We start from the raw sequence: 17,864 nt of genomic DNA, 5'->3' as shown, positions 1-17,864 counted from the left end.
ATATATCTTATATATATATATAAATATAAGATATATAATATATAAAATATATATAGAATTATATTAATTATAGAAATATATGATATATAATTTTTAATTATATAAATAAATATATTAAATATATATAGTATATTAAATATATATATTATATATTATAATATTAATATATATAATATATATATATGATTTGTATGACAATCATATTTTTTCATGATTTAATCATGGAATTGACTAAATCATGATTTTACCCAAGAACCTGGCTGAATTGATACTGCTAGGGGTAAAACTTATTTTACCTTTTTCTTGCCACAAACATTCTCAGACTAAACCTCTTTCCTTCCCATTAATGAAATTAAAGCGTCCTAAGAGAACGAAATGCACTGTGATCTGTCCCTTGTGGCTAACCCAGAAGCTGCTCTTGAGAGATGCTGCAGTTCCAGAAGCTGCCTCCTGAGAGATGCTTGGTCCACCACAGCTGCTTCTTGAAGATATGCCTGCTTCAGTCCCACAGCTGCTCTTGAGAGGATGCTCCTGGAAGATGCTCGATCCACCCCAGCTGCACATGAGAGGTGCTCGGGTCCACCGCTAGCTGCTCTTGAGAGATGCTTGCTCAGTCCACAGGCTGCTTCGTTGAGGAGATGCTTTGCCTCGGATCCACAGCTGCGCATGAGGAGATGCTTGCCTGTGGTCCCCACAAGTGCACATGAAGAATGATTGCTTGCCCGATCCCCAACAGCTGCCAACCATGAGAGGATGCTTGCTCGGGGGTCCACAAGTGCATACATGAGAGATGCTTGCTCCCCGATCCACAGCTGCACATGAGAGATGCTTTTGCTCGGCAGCTCCATCAGCTGCACATGAGAGATGCTTGCTTCGATCCACCCCAGCTGCAACATGAGAGAATGCTTGCTCGGATCCACCAAGGAAGGGTGCAACCATGAGAGAATTGCTTGCTCGATCCACAGCTGCACATGAGAGATGCTTGCTTCGCTCCACAAGTGCACCCAATGAGAGAATGCTTTGGCTCGATCCACAGCTGCACATGAGAAGGATGGCTTGCTCGGTTCCCATCTGCACATGATAGAATGCCTTGCTCATCCACAGCTTCTCATTGATAGGATGCTTTGCCTCAGTCCACAGCTGCTTCTTGAGAGATGCTTGCCTCAGGTTCCACAGCTGCTCCTTGAGAGAATGCTTGTCTCAGTCCACAGCTGCGCTATTGAGAGAATGCTTTGCTCGGATCCCATAGCTGCTCCCTTGAGAGATCTTGCGGCGGTTCCACAAGCTCTCTTGAGAGATGCTTGCTCAGGTCCACAGCTGCTCATTGAGAGATAACTTGCTCGCGATCCACAGCTGCTCCTTGGAGAATCTTGCTCAGGTCACAGCTGCTCTTGAGAGATTGCTTGCTCTCCAACAGCTGCTCTTGAGGAGATACTTGCTCGGTCACAGCTGCGCCATGAGAACATGCTGCTCAGTCACACTGCACCATTGAGAGGATGCTTGCTCAAGTCCACAGCTTGCTCTTGAGAGATACTTGCTCGTTCCACAGCTGCTCTTGAGAAGAATGCTTGCGTCGGTCCGACAAGCTGGCTCCTTGAGAGAATGCTTTGCTCAGTTCCGCAGCTGCCATGAAAAAGGGGGGGGGGGAGAGAGATCTTGCTCGGTCCCAGCGGGCCCCTCCGAGAGATGCAGCTCGGGGTCCCTACAGCTGCTCAGAAGATGCTTGCTCGTTTCCCACAGCTGCACAGAGAGATGGATTTGCCTAGGTCCACCAGCTGCAACCAGGGAAGGGGAGAATGCGTTGCTCGGTCCAACAGCTGCACATGAAGAATGATTGCTCAGTCCATCAGCTGCACATGAAGAGATTGCTTGCCTAGTGCCACAGCTGCACATGAGAGATGCTGCCAGATCCACATCTGCACATGATATATTGCTTGCTCAGTCCACCAGCTGCACATGAGAGGATTGCTTGCTCAGTCCACAGATGCACATGAGAGATGCTTGCTTGGTTCCACAGCTTGCCACCATGAGAGATGCTTGCTTGGTCCACAGATGCTCCTTGAGGAGATGTTCAGTCCACAGATGCACATTGAGGACGCTGCGCTGTCCACAGCTGCACATGAGAGATGCTTGCTCGGTCCACAGCTGCCCATGAGAGATGCTTGCTCAGTCCACAGCTGAACATGAGATATGCTTGCTCGGTCCACAGCTGCACATGAGATGCTTGTTTGGTCCACAGCTGCTCTCTGTGAAATTGTTTGCTCAGTCCACAGCTGCTCTTAGGAAATCCTTGCTCAGTCCACAGCTGCAAATGAGAGATGCTTGCTCGGTCCACAGCTGTTCTTGAGAGATGCTCAGTCCACAGCTGCACATGAGAGATGCTTGCTCAGGTCACAGCTGATCTTGAGCTGAGCTTTTTTTTGCTCGGTTTCCACAGCTGCTCTTGAGATGCTTGCTCGGTCCACAGCTGCTCTTGAGATGCTTGCTCAGTCCACAGCTGCACATGAGAGATGCTTGCTCGGTCCACAGTGCTTCTTGTGAAATGCTTGGCTCAGTCCACAGCTGCTCTTGAGAGATGCTTGCTCGGTCCCCCACCGCTGGCACATGAGAGATGCTTGCTCGGTCCACGTGGCTCTTGATTTGAGATGGGTGCTTTGCTCGGTCACAGCTGCACATGAGGAGATTGCTTGCTCAGTCCACAGCTGCTCTCTTGTTGAAATGCTTGCTCAGTCCACAGCTTGCTCTTGAGAGATGCTTGCTCGGTCCCACAGCTGCACATGAGATGCTTGCTCAGGTCCACAGCTGCTCTTGTGAAAATGACTTGCTCAGTCCACAGCTGCTCTTGAGAGATGCTTGCTCGGTCCACAGCTGCTCTTGAGAGATGCTTGCTCGGTCCACAGCTGCACATGAGAGATGCTTGCTCAGTCCACAGCTGCACATGAGAGATGCTTGCTCAGTCCACAGCTGCTCTTGTGAAATGCTTGCTCAGTCCACAGCTGCTCTTGAGAGATGCTTGCTCGGTCCACAGCTGCTCTTGAGTTGAGATGCTTGCTCGGTCCACAGCTGCACATGAGAGATGCTTGCTCAGTCCACAGCTGCTCTTGAGAGATGCTTGCTCGGTCCACAGCTGCTCTTGAGATGCTTGCTCGGTCCACAGCTGCACATGAGATGCTTGCTCGGTCCACAGCTGCTCTTGTGAAATGCTTGCTCAGTCCACAGCTGCTCTTGAGAGATGCTTGCTCGGTCCACAGCTGCACATGAGAGATGCTTGCTCAGTCCACAGCTGCTCTTGTGAAATGCTTGCTCAGTCCACAGCTGCTCTTGAGTTGAGATGCTTGCTCGGTCCACAGCTGCACATGAGAGATGCTTGCTCAGTCCACAGCTGCTCTTGTGAAATGCTTGCTCAGTCCACAGCTGCTCTTGAGTTGAGATGCTTGCTCGGTCCAGAGCTGCACATGAGAGATGCTTGCTCAGTCCACAGCTGCTCTTGTGAAATGCTTGCTCGGTCCACAGCTGCTCTTGAGTTGAGATGCTTGCTCGGTCCACAGCTGCACATGAGAGATGCTTGCTCAGTCCACAGCTGCACATGAGAGATGCTTGCTCAGTCCACAGCTGCTCTTGAGAGATGCTTGCTCAGTCCACAGCTGCTCTTGAGAGATGCTTGCTTTCGGTCACAGCTGCTCTTGAGTGATGCTTGGCTTCGGTCCACAGCTGCACATGAAGATGCTTGCTCGCCCCCGGGTCCACAGCTGCACATGAGAGATGCTTGCTCGGTCCACAGCTGCTCTAGAGAGATGCTCGGTCCACAGCTGCACATGAGAGATGCTCAGTCCAGAGCTGTACATGAGAGATGCTCGGTCCAGAGCTGCACAAGAGATGCTCGGTCAAAGCTGCACATGAGAGATACTCGGACGACCCTTCAAAACAACGTGAAATTCCGTATTCCTATATTAATGTTCTCATGGGAATGATGCTTTTCATTGAAGAAAAACCCAATCCCTTTGGATGTCCGGACAGATGTGACAATCCGACCTGATTTATGCTTTCCTCCATAATGTCCTCACGTAGGCCTAGAAAATAAGTGATCTCTGGAAAGCGGTCATTGAAGAAACAGCATCAATAGACAGAGGAGACACCATGGAGTAACTAACTTCAGAAGTAGAAGGCAATTTCCAAGTCCCGCAAAGGGTGCAACGCATGTAGACCCACAGTCCCTAAATACATCAACTTTCACCTTTCCATTGCCCCTGGTGACATGGAAACATCTATGCTTCTACAGGAAGAGGCCAAACAACCTCTGGACCAAAACGGGAGTGGCGCAGCCATCTGTGCAGTGCAAGTTGACAATAAATTTGTCATTAGAAACACAATGAGGGATGCAGTGAAGAAATAGGAATTATAAAGAGGGTGAATTCCGTCTGAAGAGAGAGAGAGAGAGAGAAGAGAGAGAGAGAGAGAGAGAGAGAGAGAGAGAGAGAGAGAGAGAGAGTCTGCCTTCAAAATATATAATAAAGACGAGTTCCACAGAAATGTTAGGTGTTCATTAATTGTTTACTTATTGGCGAATTGTAAAAATGTTGCGTCAGTGTGGAAAATTCAACTTTCTTTAAATATTGTTTATTTTGTGCAAATTGAAATTTGCAGCACGAAAATTGTCCTATTGTTGCATTACCACTGAGTAACGTTCTATTAACGCTGCTTATTTTGTCCATTGTTTGGGAGAGTTAAATTGATTGTTAATGGCACAGTGTAAATTGTCAAAATATTGGCTCGCCACTGTTCTATTTCTTTCTATTCATTGCGTCACAATTTGCGTCGTTTGTAATTGGTCTGGTGTATTTCATAACAAGGAATGTCTTCCAGTGAATAAGGAAGAGAGGAAAACACATCTCATCAAACCGAGAATGTGCACTTCTTTTCCTGATTTCTCTCATTTCACTTAATTCTGAAATTTTTGTTAGTTGATAGCATGAGACTTTGTTATTCTTTGTTTTTGTTTGTTGGCTGTGCTGGTGGACTCACTGTTACCTTCGAAAGGGAGACTATACACTTTTTTTTCAAATGATATGCTATGAGATCACTGCTAAACTGCCGTGCCTATTACTCTCTTATGTAGGCAGTTTTCATACTAAAACCAGACCTTAAAGGGGGACGTGAAGAGACAATTCACGAGGGAAGCTAAGAAGTGAGGCTCGAGCATTTTCGTGGAAAAATCGATCAAACTGAAATGCAAGTATTTACTTGGAATGGAATCGACATCCAACAAAAACTTAAAATGATAAAGAATGTGGATTCCGAAGTTCTTTTGAATGATTCTGAAGCACCTCTTTACATTTGGAGATTTTAATAACCTGGAACCTGCTATGATAAGTGATGTCTTTAATATATTTTCAAGTGGAAAATATAAAGCCAACTGGCGAGACAACAATATGGAGCGGAACTCACTGCTGCTACAGAACTCTCACTTTAATTGGTGGTCACCTTATATTAGCGACAAAGGGTTTCTGGAATACTACGTACATTTCGTATAGCCTTTCCATTATGATCAATATAATTTTCCTTTTCACGGGTGGAACAACAAGAACTCGGAGTTAGCACTTACATCGACAGTGTGGAATTCGTAACTGGGGGCTTCATCCCTGAGATGGTGGAGGCAGAATTCGTTGTCCCCTTTGATGGTGATCTGCGCGTACCTCTTCCTCCCCTGCTGGGCCTGAACGGCGTGTATCCTGCCCTTCTGAAGGCTGCTCTGCACCGGCTTCCTCATCTGCTTCAGGTATCTGATCTGAAAGTGGAGTATGTATGTCAGAGGAACATTTTTTTCAGACCTTTCTGCCATTGGGAAGAGATAATACAAAACAAAACATTCAGTAATTGGAGTCATGCCACTGGGAAGAGATAATACAACACATTCAGTAACTGGAATCATGCCATTGGGAAGAGATAATACAACACATTCCACTATCCACCTGAGCATATCACTTCTCACTCGCATCGGGATCGAACCCAAATCTCTCAAATGACCAGTTAGGGAGCCATCAACTGACCCACAAATGTTGTTAAAGGAATTCGAACCTAAGAACTGTCAGAACTGAAGTTTTCCCTGGAGAGGTTGCTGCCTAACCATACTTGCGAATTTGACTTAACTTCCCAACCCATCAGTAAGAACATGATGGTCTTTCCAACCCATCAGTGATGGAACTCATGAACATGCTGAAGGGGTCATTCGAATGAAATACCAATTAACTCACTGATGGGTCGAGAAGTTGGGTCAAATTCACGAGGATGTTTAGGCAATAGCCTGTCCAGGAACAGAACCCTCAGGAACAGAAGTGCTTCATTTATAACATTTGCGGGTCAATTAGTGGCGCCACAGCCGGTCACTTGAGACTCGAGTTAGATTCAGCGAATACCACAGGAGAATGACTAGCTTCACTGTGGTATTCGCCTATGTACAGACGTCACGTGCATCTACTGTGAGTAAGTAAGTAAGTAAGTAAGTAAGTAAGTAAGTAAGTAAGTAAGTAGTGTGTGTGTGTGTGTGTGTGTGTGTGTGTGTGTGTGTGTGTGTGTGTGTGTGGGTGTGTGTGTGTGTGTGTGTGTAATGCCATGTTCTGAAGTAGGCAACACCAAACAAAGAATTAATATAAAGACAAAAAACTTACATTTAAATGTTTAGGCACATCCTCTTCTGTTGCCATGGCAACCATCTCGGAAGAAAGGTCAAGGTCATCTTCTAGGTCTTCTTCTTGTCTTTCGCTATCAGGAATCAGGACATCTTTCACCGCGGTCACCATGTCCACGATTTTCTTCGTTCTCTGTAGAGAAAAAAGCATACTAAAGGGTTCCGTTAGCTTTCTATTTCCCTCCTCAAGGATGGTCTGTTTCTCGGACCATCAGCCCCAAATTGTCATGTGGTTACTGTCAGTGGTTTTCCAGTCAAATAGAGAGGTAACCTTAATATGCCTGGACGGAAGCTATTGACCCATTTTGAAGCATTTCCCACTGATAACTGACATACTTTTATCATCAACCTGACCAGCATCACATTCAAGCTACATGTTCATGAATAGTACCTGTTGAAGAAGCTCAGTTTCATGAATGAATATGTCTTTCGATTCCCAAGCTATTCGGCTATTTTGAAGGAAGTAACTAAGAGCTACTTGGTTAATGAGATGACCAAATACAATTTGTTACGATACCAAGATGATTACTCAGACTGTAGTGCAGTCAGAGTAATTTGGATTCTTAAACTAATTAACTACATCAGGGTAAGGCAGCTATTCTGGTTACTCAAGGTACTGGATTCCACCCAAAATGATATGTCTCTTGTATTCCACTGCATGTGCCTCAGAACCTCATATTGCACCAATACCTGAATGTAACAATTTATGTGCAAGTGACATCTATACCTATAATATAATTTACTGTGCAAGTTATTTCAAACATAAAATTTTGAGCAAATGATTTCTAATTTCATGTGCAAGTGATCTCTACAATGAACTTCCCTGTGCAAGCAATCTCTCAGCAGAAGCAAGACCAGGAAATGAAACCTGCCTTTTGAATCTCCTCTCGTGTCTCTTTGTTCTTGATGAGGAACTTCTTGAGGTCTCCCATGACGTCATTCGTCCTGGCGACCATTTCCTCAGTCTCCTCCAGGACGGGGTCGATGTGGGAAAAACTGGGCGCCCCCTGCATCTTGTCCTCAACCTCTCCGATGGCTTCCTTCTGCCTAGAAACCGCCTTCATCTGCATCTGCATCTTGTCGATTTCCTCGCCCAGAAATCCGATGTGGGTTTCTGCCCTGTGCTCGATTTCCTGCAGGGCCGGATAGATCTCATCTCTGATCATCTTCGTCAGTTCTATTAGCGAATCTCGGACGCTCGAATTTTGCCGGATCGACCTCTTGATGTAATGCACTGCCTTGGTGCACCGGCCGGCGCTCTCGTCATAGATTTCCTTGTTCTCTGCTTTGTACATCTTCAGCAAGGCAGAGGTACGCTTGCCTTTTATGCTTGTAGGCGTCGCCTTCAGGGAAATCTCCAGTTCGCTGACATATTTCAGAAGCTTTAAAAGACCAATGTTCGTACCGAGGTCGTTAGCAGAGTTGGCGTCAAAGGCCTTCCGGCAAAAAGGGCAGTTCGTCTTATTTCCCGCGATGAGCTGCTCCACACAAAGAGTGCAAATGGAGTGGGAACAAGGGAGGACCTTGGGGCAATGGTTGCCCTCGCTGAAATCCTCATTGCAGATTTCACACTCTTTCGACGTATTTGAATTCTGGATTCAAGAAAAACATTTCAGTTAGATCTCAGACACCAGGAGTCTAGCGAGGGTTCCAGTTATTAGTATTTCTTTGCCTGCTAGTGGTACTACCAACTTGAGTCTCAGTGAAACGCAAACAATAATTCAATCTATTTTTCATATAAAGGTAAAATTGCCACTGTTAACATATGTATTTGAGAGAAAGATATGTTAGGGCTTATGAACAATAATGACAAAATAATATTGAAGATTTAGGTAACAATAACATAAATGAGATATAAAAATGGGTCGGCATTTCCTGATAGAACAGGAAGCGATTGCTGTACATTTCATAATTGCTACTTAAATAACACACACACACACACACACGACACACAACATATATATATATATATATATATATATATATATATATATATATATAATATTTTTTCTGGATCCGCAGGTGCTTATGAATGCCTTCACGTCTCATCAAAGTCTGCCGTTGTTCTAGGGGAGAAGGAAGGCTGCCTTTTGCAAGTGTTCTTGCTTGCAAAGCAGGTAACAAAATTAATGATGGATAGTTAGGCTTAATGTGAGGAATGATACAGAAGAGTTGTTTATGAGCAGGTAACGGGGAAGTTAGTTCCTGAGTTGATGCTCTACAGTAATTTTGATGTTTGGATGAAATGAATGAATAAAATTAAGAAACCTTTCGAGTCAAACCTTGTTCTAAAAAAGATGAAGGTATGCATCGACGTTACCTTCTTTAAATAAGGGACAGTAACGGGGGGGGGGGGGGGGGGGGGGGGTGGGGGGGGGGGGGGGGGGGGGGGGGGGGGGGGGGGGGGGGGGGGGGAGGGGGGGGGGGTGGGGGGGCAGGTGTCAAGCACGTGCTCTTCCAGCAAGCACACAAAGATACCTGCAGAAATGGGGTCGAGTGGAGAGCCCACCGCCATACCTTCGATTTGGCTGTCAGCATTTCCATTAAATAGGAAGACAGTGCCCAGCACTGCTAGGTCTAACAACTTTTAAAATCATATTTATTAAATCCGTGGAGCACTGCATCATTATTAGGAAAAAGTTTATCTACAGTAATTGGAATTGTTGGTTAATATTTCTGCTTGCCGTGTTTTGAACCTTCATATATACAGTTTTTTAGTAGTTAAGAATTCATGTTTTCCAGACTCATGAATCTCAGTTTGAATCTTGACCCATCCTAGGCTAACAACCAATTGGTTTCCCTTCTTCAAGAAAGACGGCCTATACATTCTCAAGTCGTTAGCCCAAAATAAGGGCATTATCGTTACCCGTCCCGATAAAAGTAAAGGCGTGGTCATTCTTAAGACAAATGATTACATTACAAAGGTCGAAGCAATTTTGAGTGGCAATACTAAATTTTAAAAACTTGGTCCTCCCGACTATTCCACCTTGTTCAAGACAGAGGACCGTATCCAGAACCTGTTGACACCATAAACACACACACTATCAATCTTTATGCTGCACACGTTCTTCCTATGTTTGTTTGTTTGTATGGTGTTTTTACGTTGCATGGAACCAGTGGTTATTCAGCAACGGGACCAACGGCTTTACGTGACTTCCGAACCACGTCGAGAGTGAACTTCTATCACCAGAAATACACATCTCGCATTCCTCAATGGAATGGCCGAGAATCGAACCCGCGACCACCGAGGTGAGAAGCAAACACCAAACCAACCACGCCACTGAGGCGCTACGTTCTTCCTATGAAATGGTGTACGGTTTGCCGAAGATTCAGAATTAAAAACAGTATTCCTACCAGCCCTATCCTGGCCTCATAAAATAACTAATTATCAACTAGCTAAGTTTCCTGTCTGCTAAAAAACACCTTACACTCTGAAAACGCGATTTTATGGTAAGTTTCGATATGAATCGCTTTTTATCAATGTACCTGTTACCCAGACCATTCAAATTATTGTAGATAAACTTTTTCCGAATAATGATGCAGTGTTCCACGGATTTAATAAATCTCATTTTAAAAGTTGTTAGACCTAGCAGTGCTGGACACTGTCTTCCTTTTTAATGGAAACGCTTACAACCAAATCGAAGGTATGGCGGTGGGCTCTCCACCCTGCTTAGATAAATGTGCAACGGAGATTTTATTCATAACTGTGATTATATATATATATATATATATATATATATATATATATATATACATATATATATATATATATATATATAATATATATATATATATATATATATATATATATATATATATATATATAATATATATATATATAAACTGGATGATATCTAGCTTCACTGTCCTGTTAGTAATTGTATTAATGCACAGAACAATTGTAAGTGATAAAGTTAATATATATATATATATATATATATATATATATATATATAATATATATATATATATATATATATATATGTGTGTGTGTGTGGTTGTTGTTTTGTGTGTGTATTAATTCACAGTTGTTGGAATAAAGTCTCTTTTGCACATTTATCTAAGCGGAGAATAAATGAACAAAGTTTTTCCCGTTCACGGCAGGATTTGTAAACTTAAACTTCTGAAATGTAGCATAATAACAAAATTAAGTGAACTCGGCTTTCATGCTTCTGTAAAATTCCAAGAAAGACTGACGTCATTAAGTGGGTGGTTATCGATTTTATTTTTTTTTTATTTTACTTTATCGGACAGTTCTCCGGCCTCGCTCCTGACTTTATCCAACAGATTCGAGTTTTCATTAAGTATTGATTTGATTTTATCTGATCTTACATAAACCTGGCATAGGATCGGCATTATCATACAAATTGTCGATATGAAGCGTTCGATCAACCTGTCGATTTGATTTTGACAACCGCGCATGCGTATAACTCAAGAATTTTTTTTTTCCTTTCCATTATCAGCAGTCCTCTTTCATCCGGGCTCAAGACCTACTTACAGCGACCAATCAAAGAGGGTAAAAGGTAAAGCGAGCAAAGATCTCATCTACTCACCATAACGAACGCCATCTTACCACCACTAGTTGTAGGGAGCTGCCCGTTCGTCGAAGCAATTCGGCGACTTTTGTCTTCTCTCACGGGAGAAAAGACGTTGTTGTCTATGAGTGACTGAAAGGAAAAGAGAGCGTAGTCTAATTGAGACAAATTCAGAGATGTACGAACACCTTACGTTCCACTATGTCACGAGTATATATGACATGCAAATTACTCAAGCACTGGTACCTATCTATTTTAATCTTATCATATTGTTCTATTAGATACTAGAGATAAAGGCCCTTTCCAGGTTTGCCCTCTCCCCCCTCTACTCTCTCTTGCAACCAATTCTAGCATTTACTGAATATTGCTCGAATACGATATGGCAAGGTTTTGGCCGGACTGAAGTGTGGAATGACTACCACCAACTTCCCAGTCACTCCGGGTCATCTCACAGCCATGGATAGACATCAACTTCACAGCAGAGAAAAGGCAATCGTATACAAAATGAATGGGTATTTTTTTTCCTAGAGGAAAAGGCGAATGGAGGGCCAATGTTATCCCGTAAAAAAGCTCTCACTCGGACAACAGATTGAGAAGAGAGAGAGAGAGAGAGAGAGAACAGGGCCGAATAGATAGGAGATAAAGTACCTGGAAAGGAAAAGTCCCTACAATCTTATAATTATAGCCTCGGGGTTTGTCTCGAAGACATTCAAAGAACTGTCACACACGTGTCAGTTGTTGTTTTTGTAAAATTGGCAAAAGGGCAGATCTTTAAACGCCATGACAAGAGAGCTCTCGTCGCGGTGGCAAGACTATTAACAAAATATAAAGGTTATCACAATAGGATTATTCCTTTCAGGTGAGGCACAGCTGTCCAGGATTAGCTCAGGGAACTGGATAAAGCAGGCAGAAACAAAAGGCCACTGGAATCCGTTTAAGAATACCTCAGAAATGAATTGCCCGGATCGGATTGACCGCTAACAGCCAATCAAATTTTAGAACTAATTGAAAGTGTGCATTTGTACGTTCAATTTTGAGGGAAACTTCTATAAGAACCACTTCGCATGGCAATGGGTAAGTCTATCATTAGTCCTCTTAAATGTAAATGTGGAGTGTTTTGAAAAACAATTTATTCCTATGTTTACTCAAATACCTGTAACATGGTTTCGGTATGAAGACGATATTTTGACTGCCTAAACACGTCGATATAAATAAGCCGTGAAAAATGAAGGAAGAGAACTCTTCTATCTAATTCACACTACAAACAGACAACAAAGATGGCTGCGTGACCTTTTCTATACACTATTATCATACGTGAACATTTTCAGTGTAAATTCAATAAATATAGAAAAATATCACATAACTTAATATAACAACTCTGCACTTCCTTCAATGACCCTACGAGCACCACGTGTTGTCAGTCTCGAATTCCTGGGTAATAAACTGCAGAACATGAGGAAAATAGGTGAGGAGGGACTTGCGTTAAAGCTATCTCACGTTTCAGATACTTGCTACGATAAAGCTGTGTAGATGTTTCATGATAAGAGTGGCGGGAACTGGCCTTATTTCATTCTGTCTTCCCTGAAATCTTCAGCTGAAACGCATAGACAGTCAACAGACTTTAGTCTGTTGGGTTCAAAAGGGAAAACGGCCAGCAGAGAGAGAGAGAGAAGTGTAGGAAAAGGTGAGCTGAGAGCAAGAATGACTTTGCTCATCGCATGCCCACTCAGAGACCAGAGGATTCCAGAGGAGCACTAAGCAAACTATTTTGCATTTTAACTGTGGCCCAAATAAAACTCCTAGCAAACTGGGCAGTATATTTAACCCGATACTAGAAAACAGCACACTGTTTTCGGCAGCAGCCTGGCTAGTGCTGAGACCAAAACCAGCTGAGTCTGGTATAGAAGTGCAGGGGATTTTTGTCGTTGTCGTTTGGTCATGTCATGAGGAGAGAAGATGAACACGTATGTAAAAGGGCTATGAACAAGGAATTGGAGAGCAGAAGAGGGAGGGGAAGGCCAAAGTTCAGGTGGAAAGATAAATTATTGAATGACATGAAGGAAAAGGGTCTAAGAGAACAAAATGTATAAGACATAGAAGACATAGGAAGATGGAGAAGGCTGACTAGAAACAGCGACCCCATATAGAAATGAGAAAAGCTGAAGGCAAAGAAAGAAGAGGATCTTTGTCGTTGTAGTGCATTTGCAACAAACATAATGAACTCACTATAAGTCTATGCCACAAGGCAATGGTAAGAGATGGCAAAATAAACTTGACTGATGCCATAACGCTATCCAAGGGCTAGAGATGAGAGTAAGCACTCGAAGACCATACTGAGAACAGTACTCCAGACAAGGAAAAAAAATTAATAGGGGGTTAAAACACGTAGATACAATGCTGGTTCATTGCGAAACATTGAAAAAATATTTCTGTAAGTTGCCAACTTTTTTGGAAAGAGGAAGCGATACTACATATATATGTCTCTCAAATGTCAGTTTCTTAGCAAAGGTTTTACACTTACCAATCTTACATTTAAAACAGTACCGTTTATCAAAATCACAACGAAAAGGAAAGTGTTCTGGATCGACTAACCATCATCCTTTGAGTCGTGGAAAGGTTAAGCTTTCCACTCATCAGTGCCTGCCCCCCCAACCCCCACCTCTACTCGATCAATGATTCTGCAACCACAAATCTAAGGCGCGGAGAAGGAACTAAAGCAAGAGAAGTAGCATCATCGGCTCATGCAATCGCTTTGCTCTCCAGGCGTCACCACACGTCACCAGTCAAGATAAATAAATGGCAACCGTCCAAGAACTTACCTTGAGGAATACCTAAAACATTTCTAAAGCTACAATACTGGCAATCAACACAGACACTTTAGGTTCTGCCATTAAAATTTTATATAAAATATTAATAATGATCCAACAAATTCCACTCGTCTTAGCTTGTAGACAAGAGACTCCTGATTCATACACTCAGAGGCTGCGCTGAAATCTAGACCGACCTCGCGTGCCTCTGCATCCTCACAAAGAGCCTTCTGAAAGACTAGTCACTGACAACAGTGTATCAAAAGTACCATGGCCTTTATGAAACCCACACTGGTTTGAGTCAAACAATAGCATACAATAGCGATGGAAAAAATGGATAAAAGACACTGACCCACCCATCAGATTAGCAACATTATTCATAAAATCCCAGGTATGGACTGATTCATTTTATTTGGGTTAAGCAATAATATACTCAGTGAATACTGGCTCCAAAAATTAATTCCTTCTTATGTATCAAGGTGAAGATGCAAAGAAGATTCATTGGTTCCACAACAGTAGTATAATAACAGGAAGTAAAACCTCTTGTCTATAAGCATCTTTCATCAGCATTAATTCACCTAAACAAGGGAAATAGTCCTAATTTAAGCCCAGAACTACACACGCACAAAATCCTCGAAGGAGAGAGACTTAGAAGAGAAATCTAAAAATGCAAGTAATCCTGGTTAATACCATTTACCCATTTGCCTCATCTAGTTTTTTTTTTTTTTTTTTTTTCTATTTCTAATACCTGAGTTACTCTCAGGCAGCTGTGCCTCATCTGACAGAGATAACCAATTCAATGGCCACTGCACTGAAATGGGTATATACTCTAATGACACAGTTGTTTGCGAGACCGAATGGATGTAGTTTGCTCGAATATGCCTGGGAGTAAAGGGCGAAAGATAGACATCGCACTCAGCTGTTTCTCTCTTGTCGAGGTCATACTGTTCACATAACACGTCACGTTGTTATTCCCGCGATGTAAGTCATACACATTTATGCACGCGTGTATGTGTGTGTATGTATGTGTATATATATATATATGTGTGTATATACTGCGCGCGCGCGCGCGAGAGAGAGAGAGAGAGAGAGAGAGAGAGAGAGAGAGAGAGAGAGAGAGAGAGAGAAGGAAGTCTTGGTCAGCAGACTCGATCACGCCTCACGAGACAGAGGGAGATTTATTATCAGCGCGGTCCATACGCGTACGGCATGATGTAATCTCATCATTTCATAAAGATTTCACGTCACATTATGACGGTGAACCAATGTCATAATTCACTGGAAAATTAATATAATTAGGGGTAAACAATTGTCGATTTTAAGGATTGATATTTTAAATGAATAAATTAAAATGAATAAATTACGTCATTGATGAATACCAAAACCCAATTGCGAAACAAAAGTGTTCAGAGTTAAATGAGGGGAAATCAAAATTAAGTGACTTACTTGAAAAAAAGACGTTATACATATTAGCTATATCACTTTGTTTTACTTCCGTTCCACGGTATATATAATCTTTCTGTTCAAGTAGTTTAAAGGTATCCTTATTGTTAAATACTAATGATAAATTGAAAATATGAAATTGGAACTTAAGAAACCTAGACCGAATTGGAAAGACAGAATGGGAGAGAATTCAGATATGAACTTGCCATCTTCGCGGTTTGTGAACTAGTGCACAGAAGAGAGAGAGAGAGAGAGAGAGAGAGAGAGAGAGAGAGAGAGAGAGAGAGAGAGAATGGGCACAGAAGACGTGACCATAATACCAAATGATGAGGAGCGATAGGAATGCAAAAGTGGAAAGAATAATGGAGGGAGGATTTAATCGGCAAAGAAGGCCTGGGAGAAACTGCAAACAAAAGCTGGTTTATTCTTCAACTAACTAATTCAGTCAATAAACTAAGTGAAAATAATCCTGCAGATACATTACATGAGTCACCATACATGGTATACAAAATGTTGTTTAGATCGGTTTCCACCATTATCATACCGAATATTCCACCATTATCATAAAAAATATAAAGTAAAAATCCCATCGTGCTTGCTTAGAAAATGCCGCCATTATCGAGCAATTCAGGATGTTTTGGTTACAAATGCTTTGTACGACAGTTACGATGGAAACGTTGAACATGCAGTCAGGAAACCATGTTACCAAGTGAATTCTGCTACCATTGTCAGACGTACGAAACTAAGATACTGTTACTCTAACCAACTGTCCAGTTTTTACATACATTAGTAATTAAAAAAAATTAATGGCAACAGGTGGTATTACTGCTTCAGCTATTTGGGAAAAAAAACTTACAACAGTATGAACTAAATATCGTACTGCTGATGATAGGTGCTAAATACTTAAAACACGCAGACGATGCATATGTAGCTGTTATCAGTGTAACAGCGGATTTGGTTAGTAGTCACTGGAAAGTGGAAACTGTTTGCTATGAACTGGTAATAACTAGCCAGGAATCTTCACTCTGGCATATAGATATAACAAAACCCTCCTTCGTTTGGAAAACAGGAAAAGAAGCAAATAAACTCGTTATATGCAACAACCAATGTGGTGTAATCATGTAGGCATGAGAGCAAAAACGTCAGCACCGAGTTCAAACAGAAGTTCTCTAAACATATATAGATTGGATGAACTGCTATTGACTAATTAAATGTCTGGTCATTAAAAGCAGCAGAGATCCCTTATAAAAATGAGGAGGTAAATTTCACTTGATGCCGTTCGCTATAGTCGAAGGGAATAACAACGGATCGTTCGTCCTTGAATTTTGTTTTGAAGTCTTGCATGGCTGAAAAAGTGAACCTTTAAACCGCTTTGAGCTGGTTGTTACGGAAAAACAAATCAAATCAGGAAACGCATAGACGTATCTTTAACCTACCACCATTGCTGTTCAACATCCGGACTGCTACAGGCAAGATTCCCTCCAGATATGTGTATTGTTGGGCACAATTCACTCTAAACCTATTGCGTTCCGACGATCTGGCCGACAGGGTGAGTCCATGCGTACTGGCGGCTCGAGGTTGACTTGACAGTTGCGAATAAGCAAGACCTCATCCTCTTGTATTATACATGATCGTTTCCGTCTCTCTCTCTCTCTCTCGAAACGAGTAGCTGACAGACAATGTCAACAGCCCCCATACCGGATTCGCCATTAGGTAACAAACAAGCTGCAAGAATTCTTTGGCTGTGAGATATTAAAAGTTCCAAGCCTCATGATTTTCCATAGAAGAGATTTCAGAAAATTTTACGACCCACTTCCAGAGAATTGATGGCTAAAATGGAAAGGAAAAGTAAATAATTAAAATGGTTGTCCCTAAGAAATTTTTGGAGTTCGTTCATGGAACGATGACCTATTCTTTTGATGTGCGAACTTGCGAAGCAAAATACTTTATGTGAAAGAGTGGGGAAAAAAATCGTTATAATGGTGATGTACGAAACATTTTTGAAACTTCATATATTCACTTTGCCGGTGGGAAGAGTGAAAGCGGAAATATGAAGCTTGAAGCTAACAGCTACCGTGGCGTTACATTGAGGAAAGAAAAACTATAAGTATTCATACATTCCTCTATGATTTTGAAAAAAAAAAAGTTAAAATTGCTCCATAACGCGTCACCTATGTTATGACGTCACATGGGAGGGAAGAGTAAACACAGATCATGAGTGGAAAACGGGCGAACGGCCACCAACTCATCTCTGAGGTCATCGAGCATTAACTTGCAGAGGCCTAATGTCTCGATTAACGACATTTCTCGGTACCTTGGTTTCAACAGAATAACCTTGCATGTACATTTGGATATGTCAGAAGTGAGACAAAGGAAAATTGCAAGAAGAGAGGA

General features: G+C 42.2%; 1 protein-coding gene across 3 annotated transcripts in view; it reads right to left on the bottom strand.

The window, feature by feature from the left end:
* LOC135196968 (uncharacterized) overlaps nt 1-17,064 on the bottom strand; it is an 18,695-nt gene extending 1,631 nt beyond the window's left edge. The window contains exons 1-5 of one of the 3 annotated variants that reach the window (XM_064223835.1): nt 16,907-17,064; nt 11,239-11,352; nt 7,558-8,277; nt 6,666-6,818; nt 5,603-5,785 (exon numbers count right to left, since the gene is read on the bottom strand). In XM_064223835.1, coding sequence (XP_064079905.1) covers nt 5,603-5,785; nt 6,666-6,818; nt 7,558-8,277; nt 11,239-11,352; nt 16,907-16,912 — 1,176 coding nt within the window. In that variant the 5' untranslated portion in view covers nt 16,913-17,064. Of the gene's footprint in view, nt 1-5,602; nt 5,786-6,665; nt 6,819-7,557; nt 8,278-11,238; nt 11,353-13,812; nt 13,969-16,906 lie in introns of those variants that run through there. The other 2 variants (XM_064223834.1, XM_064223836.1) reach the window with 2 other exon arrangements.
* Nucleotides 17,065-17,864: the final 800 nt, after the last annotated feature.

Source organism: Macrobrachium nipponense, chromosome 18 (genome assembly GCF_015104395.2).
Source record: "Macrobrachium nipponense isolate FS-2020 chromosome 18, ASM1510439v2, whole genome shotgun sequence".
Taxonomy (NCBI): domain Eukaryota; kingdom Metazoa; phylum Arthropoda; class Malacostraca; order Decapoda; family Palaemonidae; genus Macrobrachium; species Macrobrachium nipponense.
This window is presented reverse-complemented; position numbering and strand designations above follow the sequence as displayed.